This window comes from Bemisia tabaci, chromosome 1 (genome assembly GCF_918797505.1).
Source record: "Bemisia tabaci chromosome 1, PGI_BMITA_v3".
NCBI classification, from domain to species: Eukaryota; Metazoa; Arthropoda; class Insecta; order Hemiptera; family Aleyrodidae; genus Bemisia; species Bemisia tabaci.
In genome coordinates this window covers 47836738-47862308 of record NC_092793.1, presented here as the reverse complement: position 1 = coordinate 47862308, position 25571 = coordinate 47836738, and the positions used below count along the sequence as shown (strand labels likewise).

Below are 25571 nucleotides of genomic sequence, written 5' to 3'. Positions count from 1 at the left end.
TAAATTCTTGAAAACTTCCGTGATTTTTCTTCTCTGTGTGAGGAAAAATCTGCGAGAACTTCAAGGAATTATATTGGTTTATTCTTGTTTACAAAAATAAAATGAGAGAGGAGATTTTCAAACACCGCAAACGAGATACGTGGTCTGGTAGTTTCACTATCGATGTGAATAAACATGCACTCAATTCAAAGTGAAATTGCGCTGATAATTACAAAACCAAATAATTTCCTGGAATAGAGAAAAACTAAATCGCAATTCTTTGGAACTATCAATTTATTTTAACGAACGCTAAATTTCACATGAAAAAGAGTTAGAATATCAAAAAGTAGAGGGGAATTTTTTTTTTTTTTGGGGGGGGGGGGATATTTCTTTAGATTTTAAACTACTTTGTACACAAGAAGAACCGCCATGAACATTATACTGCTAACCAATGAACAAATAATGAAGTATTTTTTGAGAGTTCATCTCCTAGATTTTTTTCTAATAAGTTTGGCAACTCGCGATACGCTTGTAACCATTTTAATAATTGCTTTTATCGAATAAAGAGTGAATTTCATGTGGGGTACGACCAATTATTTCGTATTGAAATTGGTTCAATTTTCCCCTCCCCTCGCCTTCCTCAGCGTTTCCGACCCGAACTTATTTGTTTTTCGCACGTAAACGCACTCCTGCCCAATGAGTTCAATTTCCGAATAGTACCGAACTTGTTCGTTGAGCTCATCTGTGAGTTGGAACAACTGTATCTGTTTTTATGATATTCATATCTTCATTAAACATCTTAACATCTTTTTAGAAATTTCCAAAATTCAATGCACGAGTGAGATTTTATCACTTCATAGATGCAAAAGATCGAATTTCCTCTTGCTGAAAAACATCCAATGTTATAACGCCTAAACTAATTTTATTGTGGTTAGAAACTTCTCGTGACGATATCTGCCAAAACGTTAACGCATTTTTTATTGGCTTTACCAAAGTTTATGTAGCGAGGTGTATTCGGTATTTTTTGAATAGGCAACTATTTAAGCTCTCCGATATGTTTGTTGCCTATGCGGCGAAATTGAAGGCGAACCTGAAGTGTACGATAACTAGTGGTCCGTTGAAGAAATAAATCAATTAACCATCGAATGAGACTAACAAGAGCCTAAACAGTGGGCTTATCAGTTGGAACCGGGCCTTAAGTTGCCGAAGTCCGAAGCTCGCGCATAGGCGGCAATCGTCACGGAAGGGACGAATCTCAGCGCCAAGCTTTGTTTTGGCTCGCGGCGCAGCACGGGTGCCGGGCGGGTGGCCGCTCGAGTCCGTGCAGGCGCAGCCGGGAGAGAGCGCCGCGCCGCGCCGCGCCGGGCCGAGGAACACAGAACGCATCGGGGAAGTGATTATGTTTTATGGAGGGCATAGTTTTGGCGCCACCGTGTATGAAACAGTAGAACTTAGAGAGTAAGATCGATACAAGTACTTACATCAAAGTCGGCGTCTTCGTGGGAGGGCTCCGGGCTGACGGAGCGGTTGCCAGATGGCGCCACGCTCGCGGCGCGGGCTCCGGGGCGCGACGGGTTTCGGCGGCGACTTGGCAGGGGCGGGCGGGAACTCGGACCGAGGGTTGGGTCACGAGGGGGTGGCAGTGGCGGCGCAAATGGTCGAATCTTGTGACAATAGCTCACTTGTTCACTAGTTCAAAACTGTTCCCTTGTTTTCTTCGCTCCTCGGCCGGGCCGGGCTTCCCCGGCACATAAATTTCGCTGCACCCCTGGCGCCCCTACGCGCATTATAACCCGATTTTTCGTCTCCTGTCCTCTCCTCCGCGCCTGCTTCCCGACCAATCCCGGTGGCTGGGAATATTGAAATGTAGCTCGTGTTTACGCGCTAAGGAGGTCGTTCATTCATCCCCGGAATTGGCTTCTTTTTGTTGAATCTTCCACTTTTCCCTATTCCAGTTTGCTTTGGATTTATTTCGATTGCGGTAAAAATTCGTCGCATGTGCACGGTTTTATCCTAAAAAGGATGATACGCGAATGTGCTGTAGATTGAGAGTCGCACGCACACCTTGTGCATGTAGGATCATCTGAAGGATTCGTTTTCAAGGATCATTTTAATGATTTCTACATTTATTTACTCGTATTTCACAGGCTTTAATGAAATACGAACTTTTATCTTACGTGATTTCAACCTTTATTGACCGTACTCTACAGTCTTTCATAGGAATACGAAATATTCCAAATTATATGGTTGAAGTGGATATGGTACGCATCTGCCTTTCATTAAATGAATTTTTACTGGGAAATTTTCTCTGATTTTAGTCTGATTTTCATCTTATATCTCCATTTCCTCTTTTTTCGCATAACTCCTTCTCTTTCTCTTTCCATCATAGTATTTTATTCTTTCCTCTCTTTTCTTCGTCTCTCCTATCTCATTACATATTTCCCTTTTCCTTCTCCTCCTTCTCTTATCTTCTTTTCCTTCTTCTTCTCTCTCTTTCTCTTCTTCTTCTTTTCTTCATAGATGTTTAGGCACCACTTAAAAATAAGCTTAGTTGTGCTGCTACCTCTTCCTCTTCCCTTATTTTTTTCCTCTTTTCTTCTTTTTCCTACACTTTCCTTCTTTTCCATCCTTTTTTTCATATTCTTCTCTCCCTCTTCCTTCTTCTTCCTCCTCCCTCTTCCTGCTTCCTCTTCTCTTTTCTCTTTCCATCTTCCTCTTTTGCCATCAAGCCCACAACGTATTCGCCGACAGAAAGCGGTCGACTATTGCATAAGGGATGATACAACTATTCGATCACGCGGGAGCTCGAATTGCCTACATCAAAAATTGAAGGCAAACTGAGATGACGTTGAAGTGACATGACAAGAACCATTGCATATTCCTCTTAGACCACCTAATTCCAATAAAAAAAGAGAAGCATTCGAGTCAGTTGCGTAAAACTGGTGAAGTTTGAGAGAACAGAGAACGACACTTGGTGGCGCCCATGAAGTTCGACTCTTCAAGTATGTAGAGTTTTTGAAAAAAAAAACACCCCCAACGATGAAATCGGAAATCTGGCGACAGCGCGGCGCACTGGAAAGGCACGAAGCGAAGCCACGGTTCCCGAATCCGGAGTTATTAGGCGCATTTTCAAGCGTGAATACACACCCTTTCCACGGCACGGCATTCATGTGCATGGCTCCTTACCTGCAAACAATGTGTACGCGCACTGGGTCCGGCGCGGCGCCCGCCTCCAGAGAGATTTTTCATCGGAAAGCGAAAACCCCAACCCTGCACCAGAGACGCGTACCTTTTGTCCGCTCCCGCGGTAGGCGGGGGTGGGGGCGGGGGTGGTATTGAATGCAAAGGAGAGCATCATTGTCCGAAATTCAGGAAACAAATCAATGGAACTTGTTTCTCGGGAGGAGAGCGTAAAAAATTGACCGCTGCAGTTCTGTAAGTGTCGGGACAATGATTCCAGCCCATGCAAATGCATCGGATTAGTTGAAAGTCACGTCAACGCCGAGAAAGGATTTCAAATTATTTGCTTCTCATTGAGGTAATGGCGACAGTACAGTGGAGCCTCTTCAACTGATTGTCAGCTAAATATGATGGAACTCTCGAGTGGGTTTGTTCTTTCTTTTTTCTGTGGGGTTAGATTCCCACACTTTTCATTTGCGGTCTCCAGTCGGGTCATCAGTCGTCACACAGATCATTTTCCTTTGAAAAAAACTTTCAAACATGTTTTCCTTGAGATAGTGGAGAAAGATGGGTTTTGAAAAATGTTTTAATTTGCAGACAATTCAGAAGAAGTTGTAAGTAAGAAGTTGAATTGGGCATTTGCTTAAACGCCAAAGTAGGAATTTAGTTTAAAATGGTAGTATCCTGTTTTCATATTGATGATTCAGCTTATCAATTGACTTGTACAGATCTAGTTAAATGAGACGCAACTCAGGAGCAATGGGTCATTTGCGCTGGTCACAGAATCGTATTTTGATGCTTTATTCTTGTAGATTAGCAAAGAATGATAAAATCCGTCCGAAAAGCATTTTTCGACGTTCAGCGCTGTATTAACCCAGTATCGCCCTTTCAAAAGTCGCATTTTTGACATCATCCACCGCGGTAGTGACACCCTTGGTTTCTTCCACGTTGCTTTCATTAATCAGGGAAACACACATTTACACGGATTACTCTCCTTGAAACTCGGATGAAAGCAAGGTGAAATAAACCAAGGGTGTCGCTACCACAGTGGATGATGTCAAAAACCCGACTTTTCAAGGGGCGATATCTCGGTTAATACTGAACGTAGAGAGTTGCTGTTTGGACAGATCTTATTATTTTTCGCTGAACTACAAGAATCAAGCATTAATACACGGTTCTGTGACCAGTGCAACTGATCCATTAAAGTAATATTAAGTCCAAAAAAAATCCTTTTCTCCTTACGATGTCTCCTTACGCTTTCACCATTCCCAATCTTTCTGTTACCATCTCCTCGGAACTTCTTGTATCTTCGCTCAGCTTTTTCATTTCCTATTTCATTTTCTTATCGAAGGTGAAAAGCCAGTGACTGGTCCAGATGCTCGGCCATTGAATATAATTTTAATAATTTATCTTTTCTTGATTGAGTAATTAACTGGAGCCTTTCCATAAAGGACTACCAATACATCATGAAAAATAATCAGACATCACATTGACATACACTGAGAAAAAAATCGAGTGTCAACACAGCCGAAGATAGTAGAGACGTAATCGGGACTCGTTTTTTCACTTTTCTCCCGAATCTAAGTGATACCTCATCGACAGGATAAAGTGGAGCATTGCAAGTTCACGCCTCGCGCCATCGCGCCTTCAATTTTGCAGACGCAACGCGGATATCCATCAAGTACGAATAGTTGTATCCCTGCGCCGTCATCAATGCGCGTCCTTTCCCGTTCTTTAGTACCATTTTGGGTTCATTTTCGCTTGTTTGGTGGTGGTGCTTGAGGAGCTGAGTGAGATATACATAGCTGAAGATAGGAAAGACGTAATCGGGCCTCTTTTTTAACTTCTCTCCCGAATCTCAGCGACACTCCACTAACAGTATAGAGCGGAGCATTGCGAGTTCAGTCCCGCGCCATCGCGCCTTCAATTTTGCAGACGCAACGCGGATATCCATCAAGTATGAATAGTTGTAACCTTGCGCCGTCATCAACGCGGGTCCTTTCCCAATCTATATTACCATTTTGTGTTCATTTTCGCTTGTTTCGTGGTGGTGAATGAAGAGCTGAGTGAGAATAACAGCTGAAGATATGAAAGTGATAATCGGGCCTCTTTTTTAACTTTTCTCCCGAATCCAAGAGATACCTCATTGACAGCATAGAGCAGAGCATTGCGAGTTCAGGCCTTGCGCCATCGCGCCCTCAATTTTGCAGACGCAACGCGGATATCCATCAAGTACGAATAGTTGTATCGCTACGCCGTCATCTAATTTTTTTTTTTTTTAAAAAAAAAAAAAAAAAAAAAAAAAAGCTTGTCTCACGTTGAAAAGCTAGGAAAAACATCGAAGAAAATTCAAAAGCTATCAAAATCGATGTATTTAAGCACCGACGGGTTTTCAGTCATTGTTACCCGACTCGAGACTTAGTATGGAAGAAAAGTCATGGGCATCTTGGGGTTGATAGAAAGTTCTCCGAGCTTTTCAGAGCTACCCCCACCCCCCATCGTCCCTTGAGCATGCTAAACGCCCCCAAATCGGCGAATTTTCTCGGAGACTTGGCAAGAGCAGAGCGCGAAGTGCGTGTGTGTGACCGTGAGTGCAGCAGCACAGCGTAGTACTCGTGAACTACGCGTCGTTGGCGGCGTCGGGGCGCCGAAGAAAGAGAGTGACAGAGGCGAGAGGGGGCGAAGAGAGAAGACGGAGAGAGCCGAATCACTCGAACTCGAGTCGCTACGGACAGTAATGACAGGAAGAGCGTGCATAAAGAGCCAGGAGCTTCGGATGCGGTATTCCGAAATGAATCGATCGGGCGAATTCGCCGCGCTTCGGGCCCCTGCCCGCACTCACACTTACTCACTTCAGCAATTGAAACTCACCCGCTCGCCCAGCGCACACGCGTAGTTGTGCAGTCGTCATACGCATCCGCTCGATGCAAGTTCGCTTTCCGCCCGCTGGATTTTTTCTTGTTTTCACACGCTTATGAGGTGGGTTCGCTGCAACGCGTGATTCATTTGTTTGTTTTAGTTGTTGTTTTTTTTTTCTCTCCTCTTGTCTTCATTTTACTCCGACTTGTTTTCCTCGCCGGTGCTCCAATTATCGTCGTGGCGCCCGACCGAACGCACTGCAGTTCTGTGATCATTTGTCGCCATTTGTTTTCGAGCATCTGATTCGATTGCGCGCTGTGCAATTTCTGTGATTTCGCGTTGTTTTCACGCACCGAGACCGACGGAGTAGCCTTTTTTATACCTCTGTGGCGCTACGCTTCTCGTTTTGTTTACGCTGCGCACGGAGTTCGATTTTTGCTTGTTGTTCATCCGTAATCAGTGACTGATAACTGTTTGTTTGGGGTGCAGTGCGATTTTTACCACACGGTTGTTTCGTTTCGCTGGACAGCTCCCGGCTACTTCAGAGTTTGGATTCTTTATACGAGTGCCAGGTTTTTTTCATTTTCTTCTATTTACTTATTTGTATCTTAACCCTACTTTTTGTGTGCGGATTACTGCGTATTTAATCCAGGACTCGAGTTTGAAGCCCCACATTGACAATGCTGATTTGTTTTTGTTTTCTATTTTATTATCATTGTTTCGAAATATCTCTTGAAGGACTGTCAGCCTTGTATTTTTTTTTTTTCATAACCCTTAATCAAGTGCCCAATGCTCAAGTACCCTAATTTTCCATACTGATGATGCTTATTTAATTCTTGATGGAAAGTTGTGACAGCAAGGCTCTTCTATGCATGAGACTTATTAATGCTGTATACATGCTGCTATGGACTGTCAAAACCTAAATCCAGCTCTCAGTTAAGTTTTTCCAAAACTAATGTGGGTGCAGAGTGGTAATTTGTTATTATCCTGAAGTGTCATCGGGTCCCTTCACATAAGTACTCACTACATGCTTCTTAATGGAGGAATGCCGTACTAAAATCACTAATTTCAGAATTAATAGTGCCTAGTGATAGTATGTTGTGCCAATTATTAGCAGTGGCAGGGTCCCTTGGGCTGAAGACTTCCTGTAAAATGATTTCTCTTTTTCTTTTTAATTTTTTCTTTTAGTGATTTTTGTGCACCCTGCCATCTAACGAGGATAAACTGCATTGGCATGGACTGTGTAAAGTTTCAATTTTAACCAAATCCTAATCGCAGGAATTATTTTGAGTCCTTTAAGCTTGATTTGCCACTACTCTAGATTTCTTGTCACGACAGTTACTGGAGGAACAGCTTTTATGTAACCTTCTCCTCTTACCTCCTTCTAAAACATAATCTAACTACTATGAGGGATACTTTCTCGAAGACTGCTAAATAACCGCTACTATCTTGGACAAAAAAAAGAAAATTAATTTACTCTCCTAGCCTCAGATAAAGTGAAATTCTAATTTTTCTCATATGAAGTAGGCAACATTAATTGACAGGGTCTCCTTTTGAAAAAATGGTTATCATCCTGAAACATTTCGTTGTATAGAAGGTTTTGTTCCGTCTGGAAACTTGACATTCAAGGCTGGAGGTTTAGTATAATAGTTTTAGAGAAGAGGAAAGAAGAATAGTTATATCACTGAATATGAAATAATTGTGAGATTGTTTGGAGGTTGTAGGGGAGGGGGCACTGAGCCATCTCTACACCCTCTCCCGGGTTGCAGAGGACCCTCCTATTTTTTTTTATTTTTATTTTTTTTTTAATTTGGGTAATGTCTGTTTAACCATCCAAGTAGCTCAGTGTAACGAGGATAGCGTAGCATTTTGGCAATTTTATGCAGAAAAAAGTACCTGTTGAATTTTTTTTATTTTTTATTTTTTTTTCTTAAACAAAGAAATAGCATTATTTAACATCATTTGCTTCATAAATGCCGACTTTAAGCGATCAGGAAAATGCAGATGCTCGAGAAAGGCAGCAATTTGCGATTCCAAAAAAAATACCTTTTTTAATTTTATTGCGATGAATCTCAATAGGAAGAGCCCCTTCAATCAGTGAAGAGGCAACATACGCAACACTCCGGTCCAGCAGCATTAATTTCACCATGTACCTAGGTTATTGCGATCTGTGCCATTTGGGCAGTAGAATAAGCATCAGAACTCCGCGGTTGTTATTCGGAATTCAATAATTGTGTAACCCAGGGATGTATCCAGAACCTTGGTTGTCATTACGCATACCGCAATTATATAACCCCAGGTTGTCAGCTGAGAAAGTTGATATTTTTCGTCGGGGGCTGGTAGCGTGTGTAAGTCCGGAAGTCCACCCCTAAATCTTATGACGAAATTTTGTGCATTGCAGTTGTATTTGGTGTGAAAGTTGTTGCGGCGAGCCTCTTTACCCTGCCACTGTCAATTTTGCGTTGTTTAGAACCGCGTTAGTTGTTAGGTATCAGTTCAAGGTTATTTTCGGTATGATAATCCGGCTTAACGAAAGTTCTCTAAATTCAATTAACCTCTGAACCTAAGGATTCACGCCAATAAATGAATGTGTGCACTATTAAGCATAACCCACATTAAGCCCTCTCTTTAACTATTTCTGCATGTATTCTAATTCTTTCGCCTGTAAGTACCTACGCTGTTTTCGTATAAAGGCTTTCATACAAACAAAGCATCGATTTGTTTCGGGACGATACCAAATTTTGCAGAGTAATCACGAAAAATACCAACTCAGGTTCTATTCATTGACACCTTTTCGAAAATGTGGATGCAAACCTTTCCTAACCCATTAAATTCATTGATGTTCAGATTTTAAATGTCAAAACTGAGCACTGAAGAACTAACAATCTGAGTGAAATGCCGAGGTTTGAAAGTCTAGGTACTCGATGGTTGAACTCGGAAACCACGCATTTTAATTGCGGTAGTTATCGCAGATTGTCCCCCATCGTATTATTTTTAGTATTGAACAAAGTTTAGAACTGCATGAAATTTTCAGAGATCTTCTTCAAACGAAGACTGTAAGTTGAAAATAGAAATTTTTCTCAAAATTTTGTTCATTACTCAGTTTTTATGAAAAAATGAAGCGCCTACATAAATCTGCGCCGTTTCGTCGCAAACCAAGGTGTGTGGTCTCCAGAGTTCAGCTTCAAGTACATTCTGAATTGCGCTTCGAGTCTGGTCAAAAATTGTCGTTTAAGAACTCACTCCAAAGATTATAAACATATCCGAACAATCGAAATTCGAAAGCATTGTTTCTGAAGATCGATTATTTTCAAGTTGAGTCCGAAAGTCGATGTCCCGAGAATTCCACGGAAATCACTCCCGAAGTGTATATTTTAAAAACAAACAAAGAATTGTGAGCCGCTCATCTCGTTCATGTGAAGTTTTGAACTGGAAGCAAATCGTATTTCCCGTTAATTAGCGTGTTCTCTATTGTGTTGCATTAAAAAATGTTCGATGTTGCATTTTTGGGTGTTTTTCGCGCCAAAGCATTCGAGTTAGAAATCACACGGTTTTGAGTATTTCGCCTCTGAGGTCCTTGCTCTCGTATACGAAGCAAGCTAGTTCATTTTCGTGCATGAAGTAATTAAGTGAGCATTAAGTTGCATTTCAATTCGGCAATGACTTGCACAATAACAATTGTAAAAAAGAGAGTTCCGAAGCTCTTTCTAAAAAAATTAAAATATTTTTGAACTTCTACTTCTGCATCTTCATAATCCCGGTTTGATGCCTAGGTATTTTTGGAGTTTTTTGTCGCAAAATATTCGTAGAACGCTCCTTCGTGCTCTCTTATCAATGACGCGAATGTCTTTTCAAGTTTTTGTTGACAGAGGTCTCGATGGTGCCTCTTCCCGTGGACTGTCGCATTTTCGTTTCTTAACTCCTGCACACTGTTAAAAATTCCTACTCATACTTACTTAAAATTCTTACAAATGAGTCAAATAAGACTCCATTTTAGAGTCATTAAGAGTCTTCATTCAGAGTCTAGTCAAAATGATCGTTATGCGTAGTGAAATGAAGTTATTGCACTTTGCAGATGTCTTACGAATTTCATTTAAAGATGGAAAATACCCACGGAAGAAACTGAGCACGATAATATACCCAGTTTCTGAATGGTGCAATTATTGGAGAAGTTACGAAAGAATATCTAGTCTCCGTAAGCACATGCGTTTGGTTGGACGGAAAATGCGGTCCATGAGCATGTCGCCATAATGCAGTACATTTTCTCAAGTTTAAATGTGTTTTTCTCCTATTTTTCTTGTTAGAAAATAACTTTATAAAACAAATAGAGCGAATTCAGCTCATTAAACATTTTTAAAATCTCCTTATGCAACTTCTTCTTATGAATCCTTCATTTCCGGTCGGCAACGTTGTTATATTTAAAACAATCAAAGCATTATTCGGAAAATTGACAGTGTTGCGATAGAAACAGTAATAGTTTGCTTCATCGGCACAATAGGCAACGCTGAAATCAAGTTAAGTACGGTGCAAGGAAAGCAAGCAGAGCACCCTCACTTAGTGCCGAATGCGACGAAAACGTATATCAACTCCTGGATGCAACTATTCGAGCTCAACGGATGTCCGTGTTGCATACGCTCGGAGTTGAAGGCGTTTTGACTGTCCAGGCACTCGCTACTTCATCCGTGGCGCGGCGGCGCCAAAGGCGGGCTTTACTCTAAGGATCCAAAATGTCGGAGCGCTTGCATTTCTTTGTTTGTTCTAGGGAGATACCTCCCATATATCACGATGTGGTGAGCATGATTTGTCGAGCAACTATTCGTGGCGAAGAGATGTCTTTAAAGTATCAATGAAGTATCGAAGGCACTTGGTCAATTTAGATCCTAGCAGTAAAGCCCGCCTTACAATGCAACGACTCTTTCAGGGAGGTTGGCCATCAAATTATCGATTAATACCGCAAATTTTGATCTTAATTTCTTCACATTCTAAATGGAATTTGGTGCCTCTTGAAGGAAATAATTTCCTTTCGTCGATTGTCTTTTATAATTATTGTAAAAGACAATCGACGGAACCACTTCTATAACCTCCACGTTTTATATTAGCATCGATATGAGCTTTTAATGCTTCCAAATTTTGTCCGACTTGTCTCATTGACTAGCTCTACTGAGCGCCGCGCCGCTAGAGTCTGAAGTCAGAACGCCTTCACTTTCGTGCATATGCAACACGGACATCCATGGAGCCCGAATAGTTGCATCCAGGAGTTTTAAAGAAATTCATTTGTTATCGGTCGCATTCGATACTAACTTGAGCTTTGTTTTCTCTGTACCTTAACTTGATTCTCGTGTTGTCTGTTGGGCTGCCTTTGAAGTAATCCATCACTGATTTTATCCCGACAAAATCATTTTTCCGAGAAATGCATCATTCAGTTGTATAACAATGTTGCTGGCCTCCGAAATCACCAAAAAATTGGGTACTTGAGCATGATACCTAAAGTCTCCTTTAACCTTCCTTAATGAGTCGTTTTTGATTGGTATTTTCCCGCTTTGGGAAAGCTGATTTTGACGTTTAAAAACCTTTCACAAAAAAAAATGTATATGAATCGCACAGAATTCTGAACACATACGATGACCTTTCGTTGAATGATCGAAATGCGACAGGAAATCTGTAACATCACAAACCTGATGCTTTTATGAATTCCTATGTGCAATAACAAAACCCCAGCATAATTAAGTCTGGTAAATATATTAGTGAAAATTATGTCACGTTCTGCCCTTTCCCTCCTGAAATGTGGGCTGCGTTTAGTAACTTTAGAAATCGGTGAGAGACTTAGTGGAAAGCCGGCAGGCAGGCACGTGAAATTGTGGGAGCATCAGAGATTCTCTGCTAACCCCTAGGCGAGCTTTTATCCGATTTTCTTTATAATACTATGTGAACTCAAGCCTGGCTTATAAAAACCAGCGTGCTGCAGCATTTTCTTACACACTGTTTTTTTAAGCATGGGAGTTTACTTATTAAGAAACAAATCGGATAAAAGCTCAATATTTGTTTTTTTCTACCCTTAGTTTTTTTAGTTTTTAGATCTAACCTTTTTTCGCTCTCTGTTTCAGGAAAACCGCTGCAAATCCAATGACTGAAAGATGACACCAATCGGAACCTCTCGGGATTAACCCATCTGCGATATTTTCAGTGAAATCCTCAAATTAAGTAGTTGACTAGTCGCCCGGAAGTAGAATTTTTTGAAATATTATTCGGGAGTGGAGTGAAATGCGGGAGTGTTAACGGTGCGGTTTACCCGTGGTTGTGGTGCGGTTGATGTGTAGCCATGGGCGGACTCGCCGGCCCGGAGCAGCAGTACTCACTGCGCTGGAACGATTACCACGCGAGCATCCTCTCCTCCTTTCGGCACCTCCGCGATGAGGAGGACTTCGTCGACGTCACGCTGGCCTGCGACGGCCGCTCCTTCACGGCCCACAAAGTCGTCCTCTCGGCCTGCAGCCCTTACTTCAGGACCCTGCTCAAGGTAAGCCCTCAACACTCTTCTAGAGTATCTATATTGAGAGAGTATGGCCACTGGAGTTCCCACCTATCTGATTGGCTCAGCCATCTTAGGCTAAATGGAGCCCTTAGGACCCAAAATGGCGGACGCCATAAATTAATGTAATGCGAAATGACTCAAAATGTAGTTTTCTTTGCTTATCGTAACGAGAAATTTACACAAATGCAGTATTGCAACATCTTTACATATTTTTAAGGCTAATTGTGTGCAATTTTGAGAAAAATTATCTTAGATGTAGTAAGGTTGGCAGCAAGTGCGGTTGGTGATAACCGTCAAAAGTTGGCAATGACCCCCCTCCCATCCATAAAAACCAAAACACAGCACCGCCATTTTTGGGTCCTCAGCCTCTCCATGGGGCCCAGTGGCCATACTCTCTCAATATAGGTACTCTACACTCTTCATGTTCACAGTTAGGCAGGGGTGCAGAAATGCCCAACCATGCGCCCGGGGGTCGCGTGAAAATGTGGGAAAGCCCCGAAAATGTAAAGGAGGGAACGTTTTGAGGGGCCAAAAATCGAGAATCCGAAGAAAATAGAAGATTATCGTCATGTTTTTTTTAGATTGATGGGGAATTTTGTGGAAAACTGATAATAAAAATGTGGAAAGCCGCCTGGCGGGCGCGTGAAAATGTGGAAGCTTGGAAGATTCTGCCGGTGGAAAGTGGAAAAAATACGTTTTTACGCAGCGTTGGAAAAAAAAATGGAATTTTTTTTGAAGGTCAGGAAAAATCAGGGAATTAGAAAATTTTGAAGCCAGGGTACAGCATAATCAATCAGAAAAATTCAGGGAATTTGAAGAATATAGGGACTCTATTGAGTTAAAGTACGCGTAAGTTTTATGTATTCACCGAACTGCTGGGAAAATCGCGATGTTGAGATTAAAAACGCGTATTTTTTTATGTTTTTACAAAACCGCTGGAAGATTTAGGTAATTTACGTGATAACCCGTAACTTATCACTTTGTTAAAAAAACCGTTGGAAAAATTGCGTATTTCCCGCGATACTGAGCTGAACATCGCGTATAATTTCTAATGTTTTTGCAAAACAGTTTGAAAAATCACGTATTTTTTTCATAATCACGGAAGTTTACATAGAAATGTTTTATGAATCAACATTGGTCCAATCGGACAGCGGACACCAAGCGCGAAGCTTTTCGAACTTTGGTGTAGCAATGCGCTATCACATGAAAATGAGCGAAAATCTTGGGTTTTCGCCGTCTGAAATTACTGACTTTTAGGAACATACTTAGGTACAGCGCATCGTTAGCGCGTCGGTCGCTAGCATCGTTGAATGCGGAAATCACGCGCAACTATTCGAACACCGGAGTAGGTATGTGGTATCACGCAAAATTGAAGGAAAATCTTAGCCTCTCGTCCATCTCAAATTGCAAACCGACGTTTAAGCATCGTTTAATGTGGAAATCAAGCGCGCAACTATTTGAACTCCGGAGTATACTCGCTGCGATATTTTCGTTATTTTGTTCTCACAAAACTGCTGGAAAAATCTTGTTTTTGCCGCGATATCAAGGTGACAAACGCGTTACCTCTCAGTTTTGTCAAAATCGCAGGAAAATCGCGTTTTTGCTACGATACTGAGATGGAAATCACGTATATTTCTGTTCAATGGATCGTATCTTATTTTTCTACCAAGTTGATTGATAAATCGCATATTATTTTCGTGTTCGCGGAAATTTGCATATCGCATATGAAGGAACGCCGGTCAAAATCATAGAGTACATAGAGTCGTAATGTAAGTGGGAGAGCTGGCGCCATGGTCTGCTCGATGAGTTCCGAGCCCGGTGTGCGGGGTCACTCTTTCGATACATATTCGATCCAAAATGGCGGTGTGGAATATGACCGAGTCCCCGTGTATCGCAAACAATCGATTATGTATCGAAGAAGGGACCCGGTGCCGCACAGGAATCTCGGAATTCGGGGCCTGGAAAATGCTTAAAAGTGGCGCCAGCTCTTCCACTTGCATTACGACTCTATGCACACTATGGTCAAAGTGAACACCAAGCGCGCAAGTATTATGGTATCACGCCAAAATGAAGGAAAATTCTAGCTTTCCGCCCGTCTTAAATTACCGACTTTTATGAATGCAGCGGATCATTGACATTCTACGAAAGTTCCATGGAGTCACAGGAGAGCTAAAGACTGACAGATGGCGTCGAATGAGATGCGGATGGTTCTGTTGTCGGTCTGAACACGGCTGGTCGGCGGTTGCAATCTCTTCGGAGTTGTCATCGAGTCGGGACATCGGAGTCGGTGACAAAATATTCTAATTTTAAGCGAGCGCATCAGATCATTGACTCCCCCCAGCAATAGTTCTCGGTTCGTCCTCCCGAGCCCCCCTCTTACTCTTTTACTCCATTTTCTCAATTTCTTTCGGCCGCGTGTGGGCTCCCTGCGTAGCAGTGGCGATGGTCGATTATCGACAATCCCCCATTTGAAGCTATGGTAAAGAATCGATTAATAATGCGTTCGCTGCGACACCCTGTCTATCGATTCTTTTCCCTGTGATTAAATGGTAGATTAATCGATGTATCGCAAAGCACCCCACGCCGTTGCTGCGTAGGCCTAATCAAGGCACTTTTATTCACGCGATTACCCGCTCAAAAGTGGCGTCGACGGAACTATTAGGCGCTGCGCTGTCAAATTTCCCTTTTCGTCCGGGTTTAAAGGTCGTATTTGTAGTCGCCCATAAAACATCTCCTTTCCTCGGGAGGCTCCATGTCTACCGTGTTCAAGAAAAACACCGTAGGTTGCCAAATATTGTTTGGTAAAACACTAATTTCCTGAGGAACTTGTGAATATTTCGCTTTCAATGTTTTGGACAGTTTTAAGCACAATTAATCTAAATTGTCTCAAAATTTCAAGGAAAAATACTCGGGACTTTCCTCTAAACGAAGAATTTTGTCGAAAAAAAGTTGGCTACGTCCTTAGGTTCTTACTGTGTTCTTCCTCAGCACGGTAGATATGGTTGATATTGTGATCAAGGGATATTCTTCCTTACGTAGCATAGGCGATAGACGTAAACGTGAAGGAGCAAAAGTAGAAAACTAAAGGAGAAAAGTAATAAAAATGGGAGAACATATAGGAGCGTTTGAGGGGTTCCAGGAAAAAGAATCTAAATGTAGTCAAGTTTCAGCAGGATCTCCTGTCGCTCTGAAAGTCACGGAATACAATCATCCAAATGTAAGGATGACAGTCGGCTCCGAGCAGTTCGCCTTCATTGTACGAAGTAGGCAAAACGAGCTCCCGCGAGTTCGAATAGTGGTATCGTTCATTATACGACGGATGCACCGAGAAAAGACACCGGATGCACTTACATTCGAATGTATCCAAATTTCTTCTGATAAAGTGAGCATTTTCTAAAAAAAATTGTGAAAGCGTCCTTGAGATTTTTTCCAAAAATATTTCTTCAGTTAATCTACCTAGTTTACCTATCTGAAAACTTTAAGAAAAAATACCCATAACTTTACCCAATATTAAGTAGGTATTCCAACCCATATAATCGGGGAACATTCGAATTCTCGCGCTCGAAAAGTAAATCGCCTCTCTGTCTTTTCTTTATTTGTCGATATGGCAACAGGAATTGAAGCTGTAGGTATGATATTGTGTAAATCTCAAAGTTGGGGGCCATCAGTTTAATTTTCAGTGAATAATATGTTAACTTGTGAAAAAATGAAAATACCTATATATCAAGTGACAGCATGAAAAAAAAAAAAAAAAAAAAAAAAAAAAAAAACTATTTAGGTATAAGAAAAAGTTTGACCTGCCCCCGCTTTACTTGTTCATCTCGCGTCGCTCTTTAAATTTTATAGCAGGTTACCGAAAGGAAAACCACTATATCAAAATCGAAGCTGTCTTATTACTTTTGGGATTTACTGAAATGTATTCAAATGTTACCTATCAATTCATTTTCCGCACAGGTCTGGATTTTTTCTTCAATGCAACTTCAGGGCTCATGATATGTTCATTTGTTTTTAATGCCGCCTATAAAATTTCTTCAATCAAGATTTCTTCCGTGGGGAAAAGTAGGAAACCGCCTAAAAAGTTTCTCCTTGCGAATTCGGTCATATGAACTGAACAGTGCGCCGCACGGCTTTTATTCTTACAATTAGTGACGTCTTAGTTGATCTTGAAAGTCAGGAATTCGTTCTACTTCCACTTAGATCTTCATGTTTTATATGTGATTCGCCGCGTTGATATGGCGCTGCAGTAATATTCTGAAGACCCCCCCCCCCCCTCCCTCCCTCCAAGGGTAAAAGAGGAATTTTGCCTTATCTTAGGAGGGAAGGGAAACGAACTTAACATCGGGGGAGAATAAGGATTTAAGAAAATTCAAACATTTAAGACGGAATGGTTACAACCCTTTACTTCTCGGAGACAAGCGGTAGAGTGATCGCAGTGAGGAAAGGTTAATTGAAGCTCAGTCGGTACTCCAGGTAATTAGGCCTCAGTCTGGAATTCGGGCCAGAGACGAAGCATGTGAACCTGTCAATTTTCTGGCGTGCCCTGAAATACGGAAGGACACAAACACTCGGGGCTCATCCTAAAATCGACCTCATCTCTTTTCGAGTCGGAAGAACGCCGTATGAACATTCGAGAGTTGCCAAATTCCCCTCGATAAAACATGTATTTTTAACAACATTCATGCATATTTTTCCTTCAAATTTTCAGATATTTTTAATTAAATTGCCCACAAAATTGTCCGAAAGTTTCGGAAAATAATATTCACGATTTTCCCAGGAAATTCGGTTCTTATCGGAGGAAACTTGGCAACGTTTGAAGGCTCATACGGCGTTCTTCCCTATCATGTCGGAATATTATATCACCGCTCGGGCGCGTAATCCGTGGCCCGGGGCGTCGTTTTAATGACGCTCTTTGCTCGTTGCTCCTAGAGCCAGAACTAGATCGCGCGTGAAAGCTATCCGGTATCGATTACCGCGATCCGATCCGAATCGTTTTTTGGGGCGCACGACCCCTGCGCTCGTCAGCACTGCCCGTGACGTCACGCGGGTGCCTCACCTGCGCTGCCCGGGGCCCGGCGCACAGTGGGTTAAGTCAATGGGAGAAGTCAGACGAAATCTGAACACTTTAAAAGCTCATATCTATGTTAAGATGGCAGGGTGTCTACAAGTCCGGAAATAGTACTGATTTTTTAAGGGCGGTCCGGAAGTACTGAAAAAGTGCGGAAATTCCGCAAAAAGGTCCGGATTTTTTTTAAATTTTTGTCATTTTTGTCGCGATTTCAAATTTTTGAAATTTTTCTAATTTCGTCAAATGGAGGTACTGAAAAAGTACGGAATTTTTCTTTTGGAGGAGGTACTGAATTTCTCGAGAATGTACTGAAAAAGCACTGTAAAAGTACTTATTTTTGACCAGCCTATATTTTAGTAGACACCCTGGATGGAACGTAGTGGTTTCCAAAGAGTTTTCATTGGTTTTTATCCTGCATGAAGCTCCCATACACTTTAAAATGTGCCGAAATTGGCGTCAAAATTCGCGGTTTTAGTAATAAATGTCCTGCGGGCCGATTATTGAAACTGATAGACAAAGCGATAGACAAAGAAGACACAGGGAGTATAGAGCGATCGTATTGGTTGACATGATTGGATCTTATAGACTAAGGAAGAAAATGATGGACTAACTGTCAGGTTTCTCGTGGGTTGCCGTTAGTTAGTCCATTACCTACCTCCTATGTCCATTGCCACCACCTGCTTCCACCAATAGGATCCCTCCAAATCCCTTTTGTCGTCTTTGTCTATAGCTTTGTCTATCAATTTCAATAATCGCCCGCTGCTAAAGGCTCGTTCCACTGTGCGGCGTCTCCGAGGAGCGCACCTTGTTCGCCTACGCTCGGAGATGTTTATCCGACGCCTCTTCGAGTTTCTTCGATACCGGTTTTTGGACTGTTGCCGCGTTGATTGTTGTTGTCCATCACGATGTTCCTGTATTGTTAAGAGTCATATGCAAGGTCGCAAGGCGTGAAAAGTTCTCGAAAATCGGGAAATTGATTGGCCTTGTCTCCATGGGATGTTTTCGTGAGATTTGTCCCAGGAAGAAGTCTAACTTGCGAAGTTGAGAAAAATTATGACTCGCTCGATATTAATCGCAGTACCAATAATTATTATCCTCGTGTATTTCTTGTTGAGATCGCCAACTAACTGAGAGAGAAAGAAGAAATGAAAGCATATTGTGTAATGTGTTCTTTTTAATAAAATTAAAATAATTAAATCAATTAAAAATAAATGTTTCTTCCCTGAAATTAAGGATCATCTCCCACCAAGAAATAATTAAAAGGGTATTTTCATTCACAAAATTAATTTTCATCCAACAACAAGTAACAATTTCTTTCACTGCGTAAGAAATTTGTCATGATGAACGAATTAGATATTCCCGAAATTCAATGAATTTCATTTTCATTTAAGCTAAAGTCACATTTTTTAAAGTAAATATTCAGCCTCGTGTGATTAAAAACGAATCTCCTCTTTCAAATATGTTTCTCTTCAAGCGAACTATTTACTCCTCAAATAAGTAAAGCCCGAAAAATAATGGAGCCAAATAATTTTTTTTCATCGAAAATTTTCGTTTCCAGTTTCGGAAAAGGTATTGTGGGTCATGTTTTAGTGAAGTCCGGACACCGGGATTTCGAGGAAATTCGGCAACGGGCGTCGCGAGTCAGAGCGCATGTAACTCACCACTACTTCATTTGAATGAACGGAAAAAAAGTCCGGCCAAAAAAAATTCGGAGTGCCACATTGCAAGCATCGAAGTATGCACCGCTCTCGATGGGCCGGAAGGGGGGGGGGGGGGTTGAGGTCGAAGCGCGCCTTGACCGACCGACCGGCCGTAAATTGTGGTTTCACCTCCACAAATATTGACTCCGCGCAGCACGCGGGCTCCAAGTGAGCGGATAGAAAAATTCGGCCTAGTGCGTTCACGCACGGAGGCCCTCTCCCTCTTGCGTGACGGTATGTCTAGCTGCGGGGGGCCAAAGGTTGGATTAGCAGTCGAGAGTATGAACCGATAGATTAATTGGAGGCAGGTGGTGATCTAATGGCATTAAGTGCACGATGCGAAATCGTACCAGTTGCATTCTCCAACTGAAAATTTGCTTGGAGCAGAATCGACGGTAAATGGCACTGAGAAAGACACGAGTTACCATTTCGCCTTCAATCTTCAAGGTAGGCCAGATAACATCCTCCGTGCTGTAATAGTTATCTCCTCGAGGATGCAAGGGTTGCTTGTCAACGAATTCTACGTTGCAAGCGATTATTTCGAATCATTTCGACTGTTTTGGTTTTAACCTTATTTCGTCATTCGAATGTGTATCGTTTGTGATAAGTAAATACATTTCATACGAACGTTCTTCAGAATTTCCCCGAAAATTCCCTCTGAGAGTCTTCGATGATGAAACTTTAACGGGTGTCTTCCGAATACTTTGAAGATTCGTTAAACTGAGAGACCGTATCTGACGATAAATAATCAAAGCTTTTCAGACTTATTATTCCGCAAGTATGCAGAGAGCTCCCAGGCTTTACATTTTTATAATTGGACCGCGTTTAACAGAAAGGAACCAAGCCACATCAGCTATTGCCAAATTTAACTGAACAATTTAATTTGTTTACGGGAGAACGTTTGTGCAGATTCATTTGAAAATTTTTAGGAATTTGTCTCGTACTATGGAGAAAACTCACCGAAATTTGCACGAAAATCCGCACAACCGTTTCCATTTAAAAAATAAGATTGCCTAGTCAAATTTGGCAGCAGCTGATATGGCTTGGTTCCTTTCTGTTTAACGCGGTCCAATTGGTCCTTGAACTGGCGGAACCTATTTTCCCCTCAAAACTGACCAAGCGATGGCATCTTTTCTGCTCTCAACATATGAGTCGCCGCGATTCTGCGAAAATTACATGGTTTTCAACGCATTGTGATAAAATACACGCGATTTTCACCTCAATTCCGCGAAAAATACGCATTTTTTACGCTAATAATGCGTGCCGGCCCTACCGTTTTCGCACGCTATGAACGGGTCGCGTGGTCGATTAGTTTTTGAAAAATGTATTTTTGAGGAAAGTTATGAATGTTTTTCCATGAAATTTTCAGGCCCTTTTGATTAAATCACGAACAAATTTCTCTAAAAAAATTAGAAGAAAAATATTCATAAATTCCCTCGGAAATTCTGTCGGAGGATCTTTCGCAGACGTCTGAAGGATCATACGGCGTTCCTCCTCAGCGCGGCAGCGTACCTGTTGTACTCGTCGGTCGGGTTTAATAGTCCCGTCCGGAAGGTGCTTACTCTGGCGGTATTTTTGTCGCCAGGCAGAACAATTTTACGACGCGCCGTCTGTGTCGGCCAGAAGCGCCGTCGTGAATCCCCGATTCCCGAGAAAGGAATGTCGTAAACTCGAGATCCGCCTCACACTTTCGAGTTCAGGAGTCACCTCAGGACCTCACCCATCCTGCCGTCTTAAGGAAAAACGTCGTATGACCCCTCAAGCATTGCCAAATTTCCTACCAACAACGAACTCTCCTATAAACTACCAATTTATTAGAAAAGTCGAGAGTATTTGTTTCCCAATTTTTCAGACAGTTTTGCACGCAATTCTATCTGAAATATCTAAACATTTCAAGGAACAACGTCGTGAGAGCTTTCAAGCTTTGCCAAATTTCCTTTTGATAAACATCAAATTTATTGAAAAAGTCAAAAATATGCATGGCTTTCTTCTTAAATGAATTCTTTAACGGGGTAAATTTGGCAAAATTCGATGGTTTTCCATACCACAGCAATATGCTATCCTGCTCATGAACAACGACGTATGAGCATTCGAAAGTTGCCGAATTTCCCCTTGTCCCCGCAAAATTTGTATTTTTGAGAAAATCTCCCTATGTGCTTCCTGAAAATGTTCCGATACTTTAAAGCAAATTGTGAATAAAAACTTACCCCAGTTTGCTTGGAAATTCGCCTTTATTAAACGAATTATAGTGTTCGACTGCTCATACTACGTTTTTCCATCCCGTCTGATGAAAAGGCGGAGTTCGAAGCGTTCTAAGTTTCGTCGTTTTTCGCCAACACCTTCCTTTTCGTCCCGCTATCTATAGCGAGCTTTCCGTCAATGAGCTTTTTCGCAGACGTTTTCTATCGGTTTTGACATTTTAGCATACGGATAACCAATTAATCATATTTAGTTCGGTGGCCCATTCTGCATCTGTGTTACTATCTGAGGGAATTCCACAAAATTCTGCCTTCCTACAATTTTCGCCTGAGCCTTAGAGAGCATGGATTTATGCGCGAAACAGGGTTTATACGGTAGTCGAGATACGCGTTTACGTCGAAGGAGCGACGAAATGTCGCGAATTGGCCACGTTGTCCGCGTCGTCATCCACACACGGTCGGAACGTTAGGAGTGGGGCGATCTACGCAGTTGTTGACCAGTTGCAGATTAAATGCAAATGCAATGCAGATATACGCAGTTCCGCCTGAACAAAGAAAGTCGAATATTACCATGCTTGCGTCGCCAAATCGAGCGTAATTACAGAGCATTAAGTAATCACTGAAAATAAACGATCCTCACATTAACCTAGTGCCGGCCGCACGGCAAAAACGTGGATTTTGGTACTGAACTACGAAAAACGTGCTGATTTTTGCTAAAACGGTGCAGGATTATTTTAGATATTTGCAGTTAACTTAAGAACTTGCCATGAAGATACACTGTTCATTATACAATTCCATAAATGAACGTATTTTGCTGATAGGAACTACAATTTTTGATTCATATGTAGAAAGCTCTTACTTATCTGCATAGTGAATTCACTGAAAATTTTTTCTTGAGTTATTGCTTTGGCTTTGAGCGTCGTTTTTCGTCGACGAAATTTGGTTGTTTTGAGTTAAATCCGTTTGGATTCAACTTAAAGTCAATCGTTTTGCTATCGTTAAGTTTAAATAAAAAACGGTAATGAAACAGCGTTTCTTCAACTCAAAAAACTGACTCTAAGTTAAATCCGCACCGATTTAACTCAAAACAACGAAATTTTGTCGACAAGGAACGATGCTCTAAGTATAAATAATGTCTCAAGAAAATTTTTTCTCAGTGAACCAATGGCAAATACGTTGTTTCTAAAATGAGTCTAAAATAGTAGTTCTAATTCAAAATGAAGTTTATTCGCATGTATTATATGTTGTATCATGCTCAGTCTCAGGTAGTGGGCTCTTTCTTCAGAAAGCTTTCAACTGTACGTGTTCATACTAAAAAAAAATGTATCTAGGTATACAAATTATTTTACTCAAAATGAATTATGTGCATAAGATCTGCATAATTCCTTGTTCCTTTTGATTTTATCCATCTGTACAGTTCCTTTTAGCACAAATAGTTCCAATACATTTTATCGCCAAATTTGGCTGGCTAAGCTGTATAGAACATGGTAATTGATTAAAAAATCGAGCTAAATAAACAAGTAACATTTCAAAACTACTTTATTTCTCATCCATATACATGTAGTTTGAAATAATACTTGTTTATTTTGGCTTGTAGCTCGATTTTTTAATCAATTACCATGTTAATTAGATCCAATTATACACCAATTTTCATAATACAGTTAGTTAGTTAGTTAGATTAGTTAGTTAGTTAGTACAATTTTAAGACATTCAGCGTCTCAGGCTATTAACGCCTTTACAGATAATTTTGAAAATGGGAGTATATACGAAAATTTAGATTTTTAAATTGAGAGAGGTGAAGAGTTTCAGAATTTTGGTAGTAATATTGGGTTCACGACATAATGACGCGGAAAAAAATGTGTAAAAAATTGTCGCATTGCGTCTTGTCGTTTTCTGTCAAGGCGAGTTTATTGATTCCGTCACAGCTTGTCCGAGAACAATCCTAGTTTCAACCGCTCGCGAGCTCATTTCACGGCTCCACAAATAAACAACGACCAATTTTTATTTCACAATCGAATTTCAATCTATTCTCTATAACCTAGATCCGCGAGAGCAGTGACAAAGTAAATACTGCATTAAAGTCCAATGATTAGACATTCCGAGCATGCGAGAGCGGTGTACTTTGATTTTTTATCGCGTAGATTATTAGCAGACTTATCCCCCGCGTTTCTCAATTTTTATGCCCGCTCGCGTTTTTAATTTTTTGACCAAGTCACGGCATATCGCTCACCGCGTGGCTACACGTCGAATAAACGCTGTTTCAGAAACACCGCCGCACGAATATATATCGACGGTGACAGTACACGAGACAACGTATCTCGGTTTACGACGTTGGAGATGAAAAGCTACTCAAAGTTAATTCGTGAAAATTTCCCTGTTTTTTCCTCTCTGTGCGAAAAGAACTCGTGAAATTTTCAAGAAATTACATTGATTTGTTCTCCTTCAAAAAAATAAAATAGGAGCGGAGATTTTTAAACCCCGCAAATGAGATACGTGGTCTGGTGTTTCACCGTCGATATGCAACGAGGAAAAAAATCAAATAAAAATTAAACAGTAAAATAGTATTAAAAAAAACAAAATTAAGTATCAATATTATTGGAGGCATCTTTATTTTAAAATAATTTTATTATTAATTGTTTGAAAATAAGTATTAATAAACTTAGCAATAGTATTTTTGCGAATACCAATCGTCACTTGGAACTGACATCAGCCCTCGACATTTTTCCTTGATATAAGGCCTGACACCCATTGACGTCCTCTTTAACTAGCATAACTAATAATTTCGAGAGTTTAAAGTTGTTAGCTTGGCAACGCTGTATCACCACCAATTAAAGTATCTCTATTTAAATACAAACATAGAGCTACAAATGACACATTTGGTGGATTTCATGCTTCAAATTCTAAAGAAGATCCACGAAAGTAGCTTTTTAAACGCGGAACTTAGAAATATATACATTTTTAAAGCTCAAATGTATAAACTTAGCAACGCTGTATCCTTAAATCTGTACTTACGCTTGCGGTAAGGCCTATACAATTTTTGTATGAATTAAAAATAACCTGGAATATTTGAAGGGAGGAATCCAGGGTTTGGACCCTAATGTGATCGGAAAATTTTCTCAAAAAAACACAATTATTCATGAATTTTAGGGTTTTTGTACTCTTGGAGCTCCGTTTCCCCAGCCATTAGGCATTTTTGACCGTAGATCTTTCCCCCCTCCTCCATGAAAAACCTCTGGCTACACCACTGAAGGAAACGTCTGTGAATAATACCTGCAGAGGAATTTTGTGGCTGTTTAAAAAATAATTATATTTACTTAACACAGCTAGACAATTCTATTCTGCACTCCTTTTCAAAACGACATGCAGAGATTATTTTACAAGAAAAATCCAGTTTCGGTTCCTTCTATTTTAATCTGACATATATTTTATTATGTATGCAGATGTCTGTACTTGTTTCGATCCATTTTCGAATGTGTATTATTAAAATCCCTGATTTTTGCAAGAGATCAGAAGAAAATCATTTTTATGGCCGTCTTTGTCTTGTAAAATTTTCAGTCGGAAGTGCCCAAGACTCTCTTGATAAAAATAGAATTTGCTAGAGTAAATTTGACAACAACGTAATGTAGTTACGTCCTTTCGCGAGGATAACGACGCATCGACTCGCTTCCTTTGTGCTGCAACAAAAAAAAATAATAAAATTCAGGATCCGCGGTGGCATCCCACACTGCGGAGACCACAAGCGATTGACATTCAAGCCTCGAATTTTGCTTCGAGTACGGCTCAACTCATCGTTTTCTCTATTATTAATGCGCCGACGATTTTTTTGTAGACTCACGCCTCGAGTAGCCATGAACCGCTAGGAAGTAGAGAGAAACTAGAAATCAATAAATTAACTTCAATTCGCGTTCGGATTTACGAAACCTGAGGACAAATTAATCAGGAAAGTGCGTTTCTTGGTTAGAGCGCACGGAGCTGGCGTATTTTAAGCTTACGCGGGGAAACCACTCAGCTGCGTCGCACCGCGCCGTGGACCAAGATCAATAATTTTAAGGCTAGGT

At 41.0% G+C, this 25571-nt stretch overlaps 1 protein-coding gene across 2 annotated transcripts in view; it reads left to right on the top strand.

The window, feature by feature from the left end:
• The first annotated feature begins 5902 nt into the window (after positions 1 to 5902).
• LOC109038862 (protein abrupt) overlaps positions 5903 to 25571 on the top strand; it is a 45297-nt gene continuing 25628 nt past the window's right edge. The window contains exons 1-2 of one of the 2 annotated variants that reach the window (XM_019054086.2): positions 5903 to 6138; positions 12123 to 12535. In XM_019054086.2, the coding sequence (XP_018909631.1) occupies positions 12338 to 12535 (198 nt within the window). In that variant the 5' untranslated portion in view covers positions 5903 to 6138; positions 12123 to 12337. Of the gene's footprint in view, positions 6591 to 12122; positions 12536 to 25571 lie in introns of both variants that reach the window. The other variant, XM_019054085.2, reaches the window with a different exon arrangement.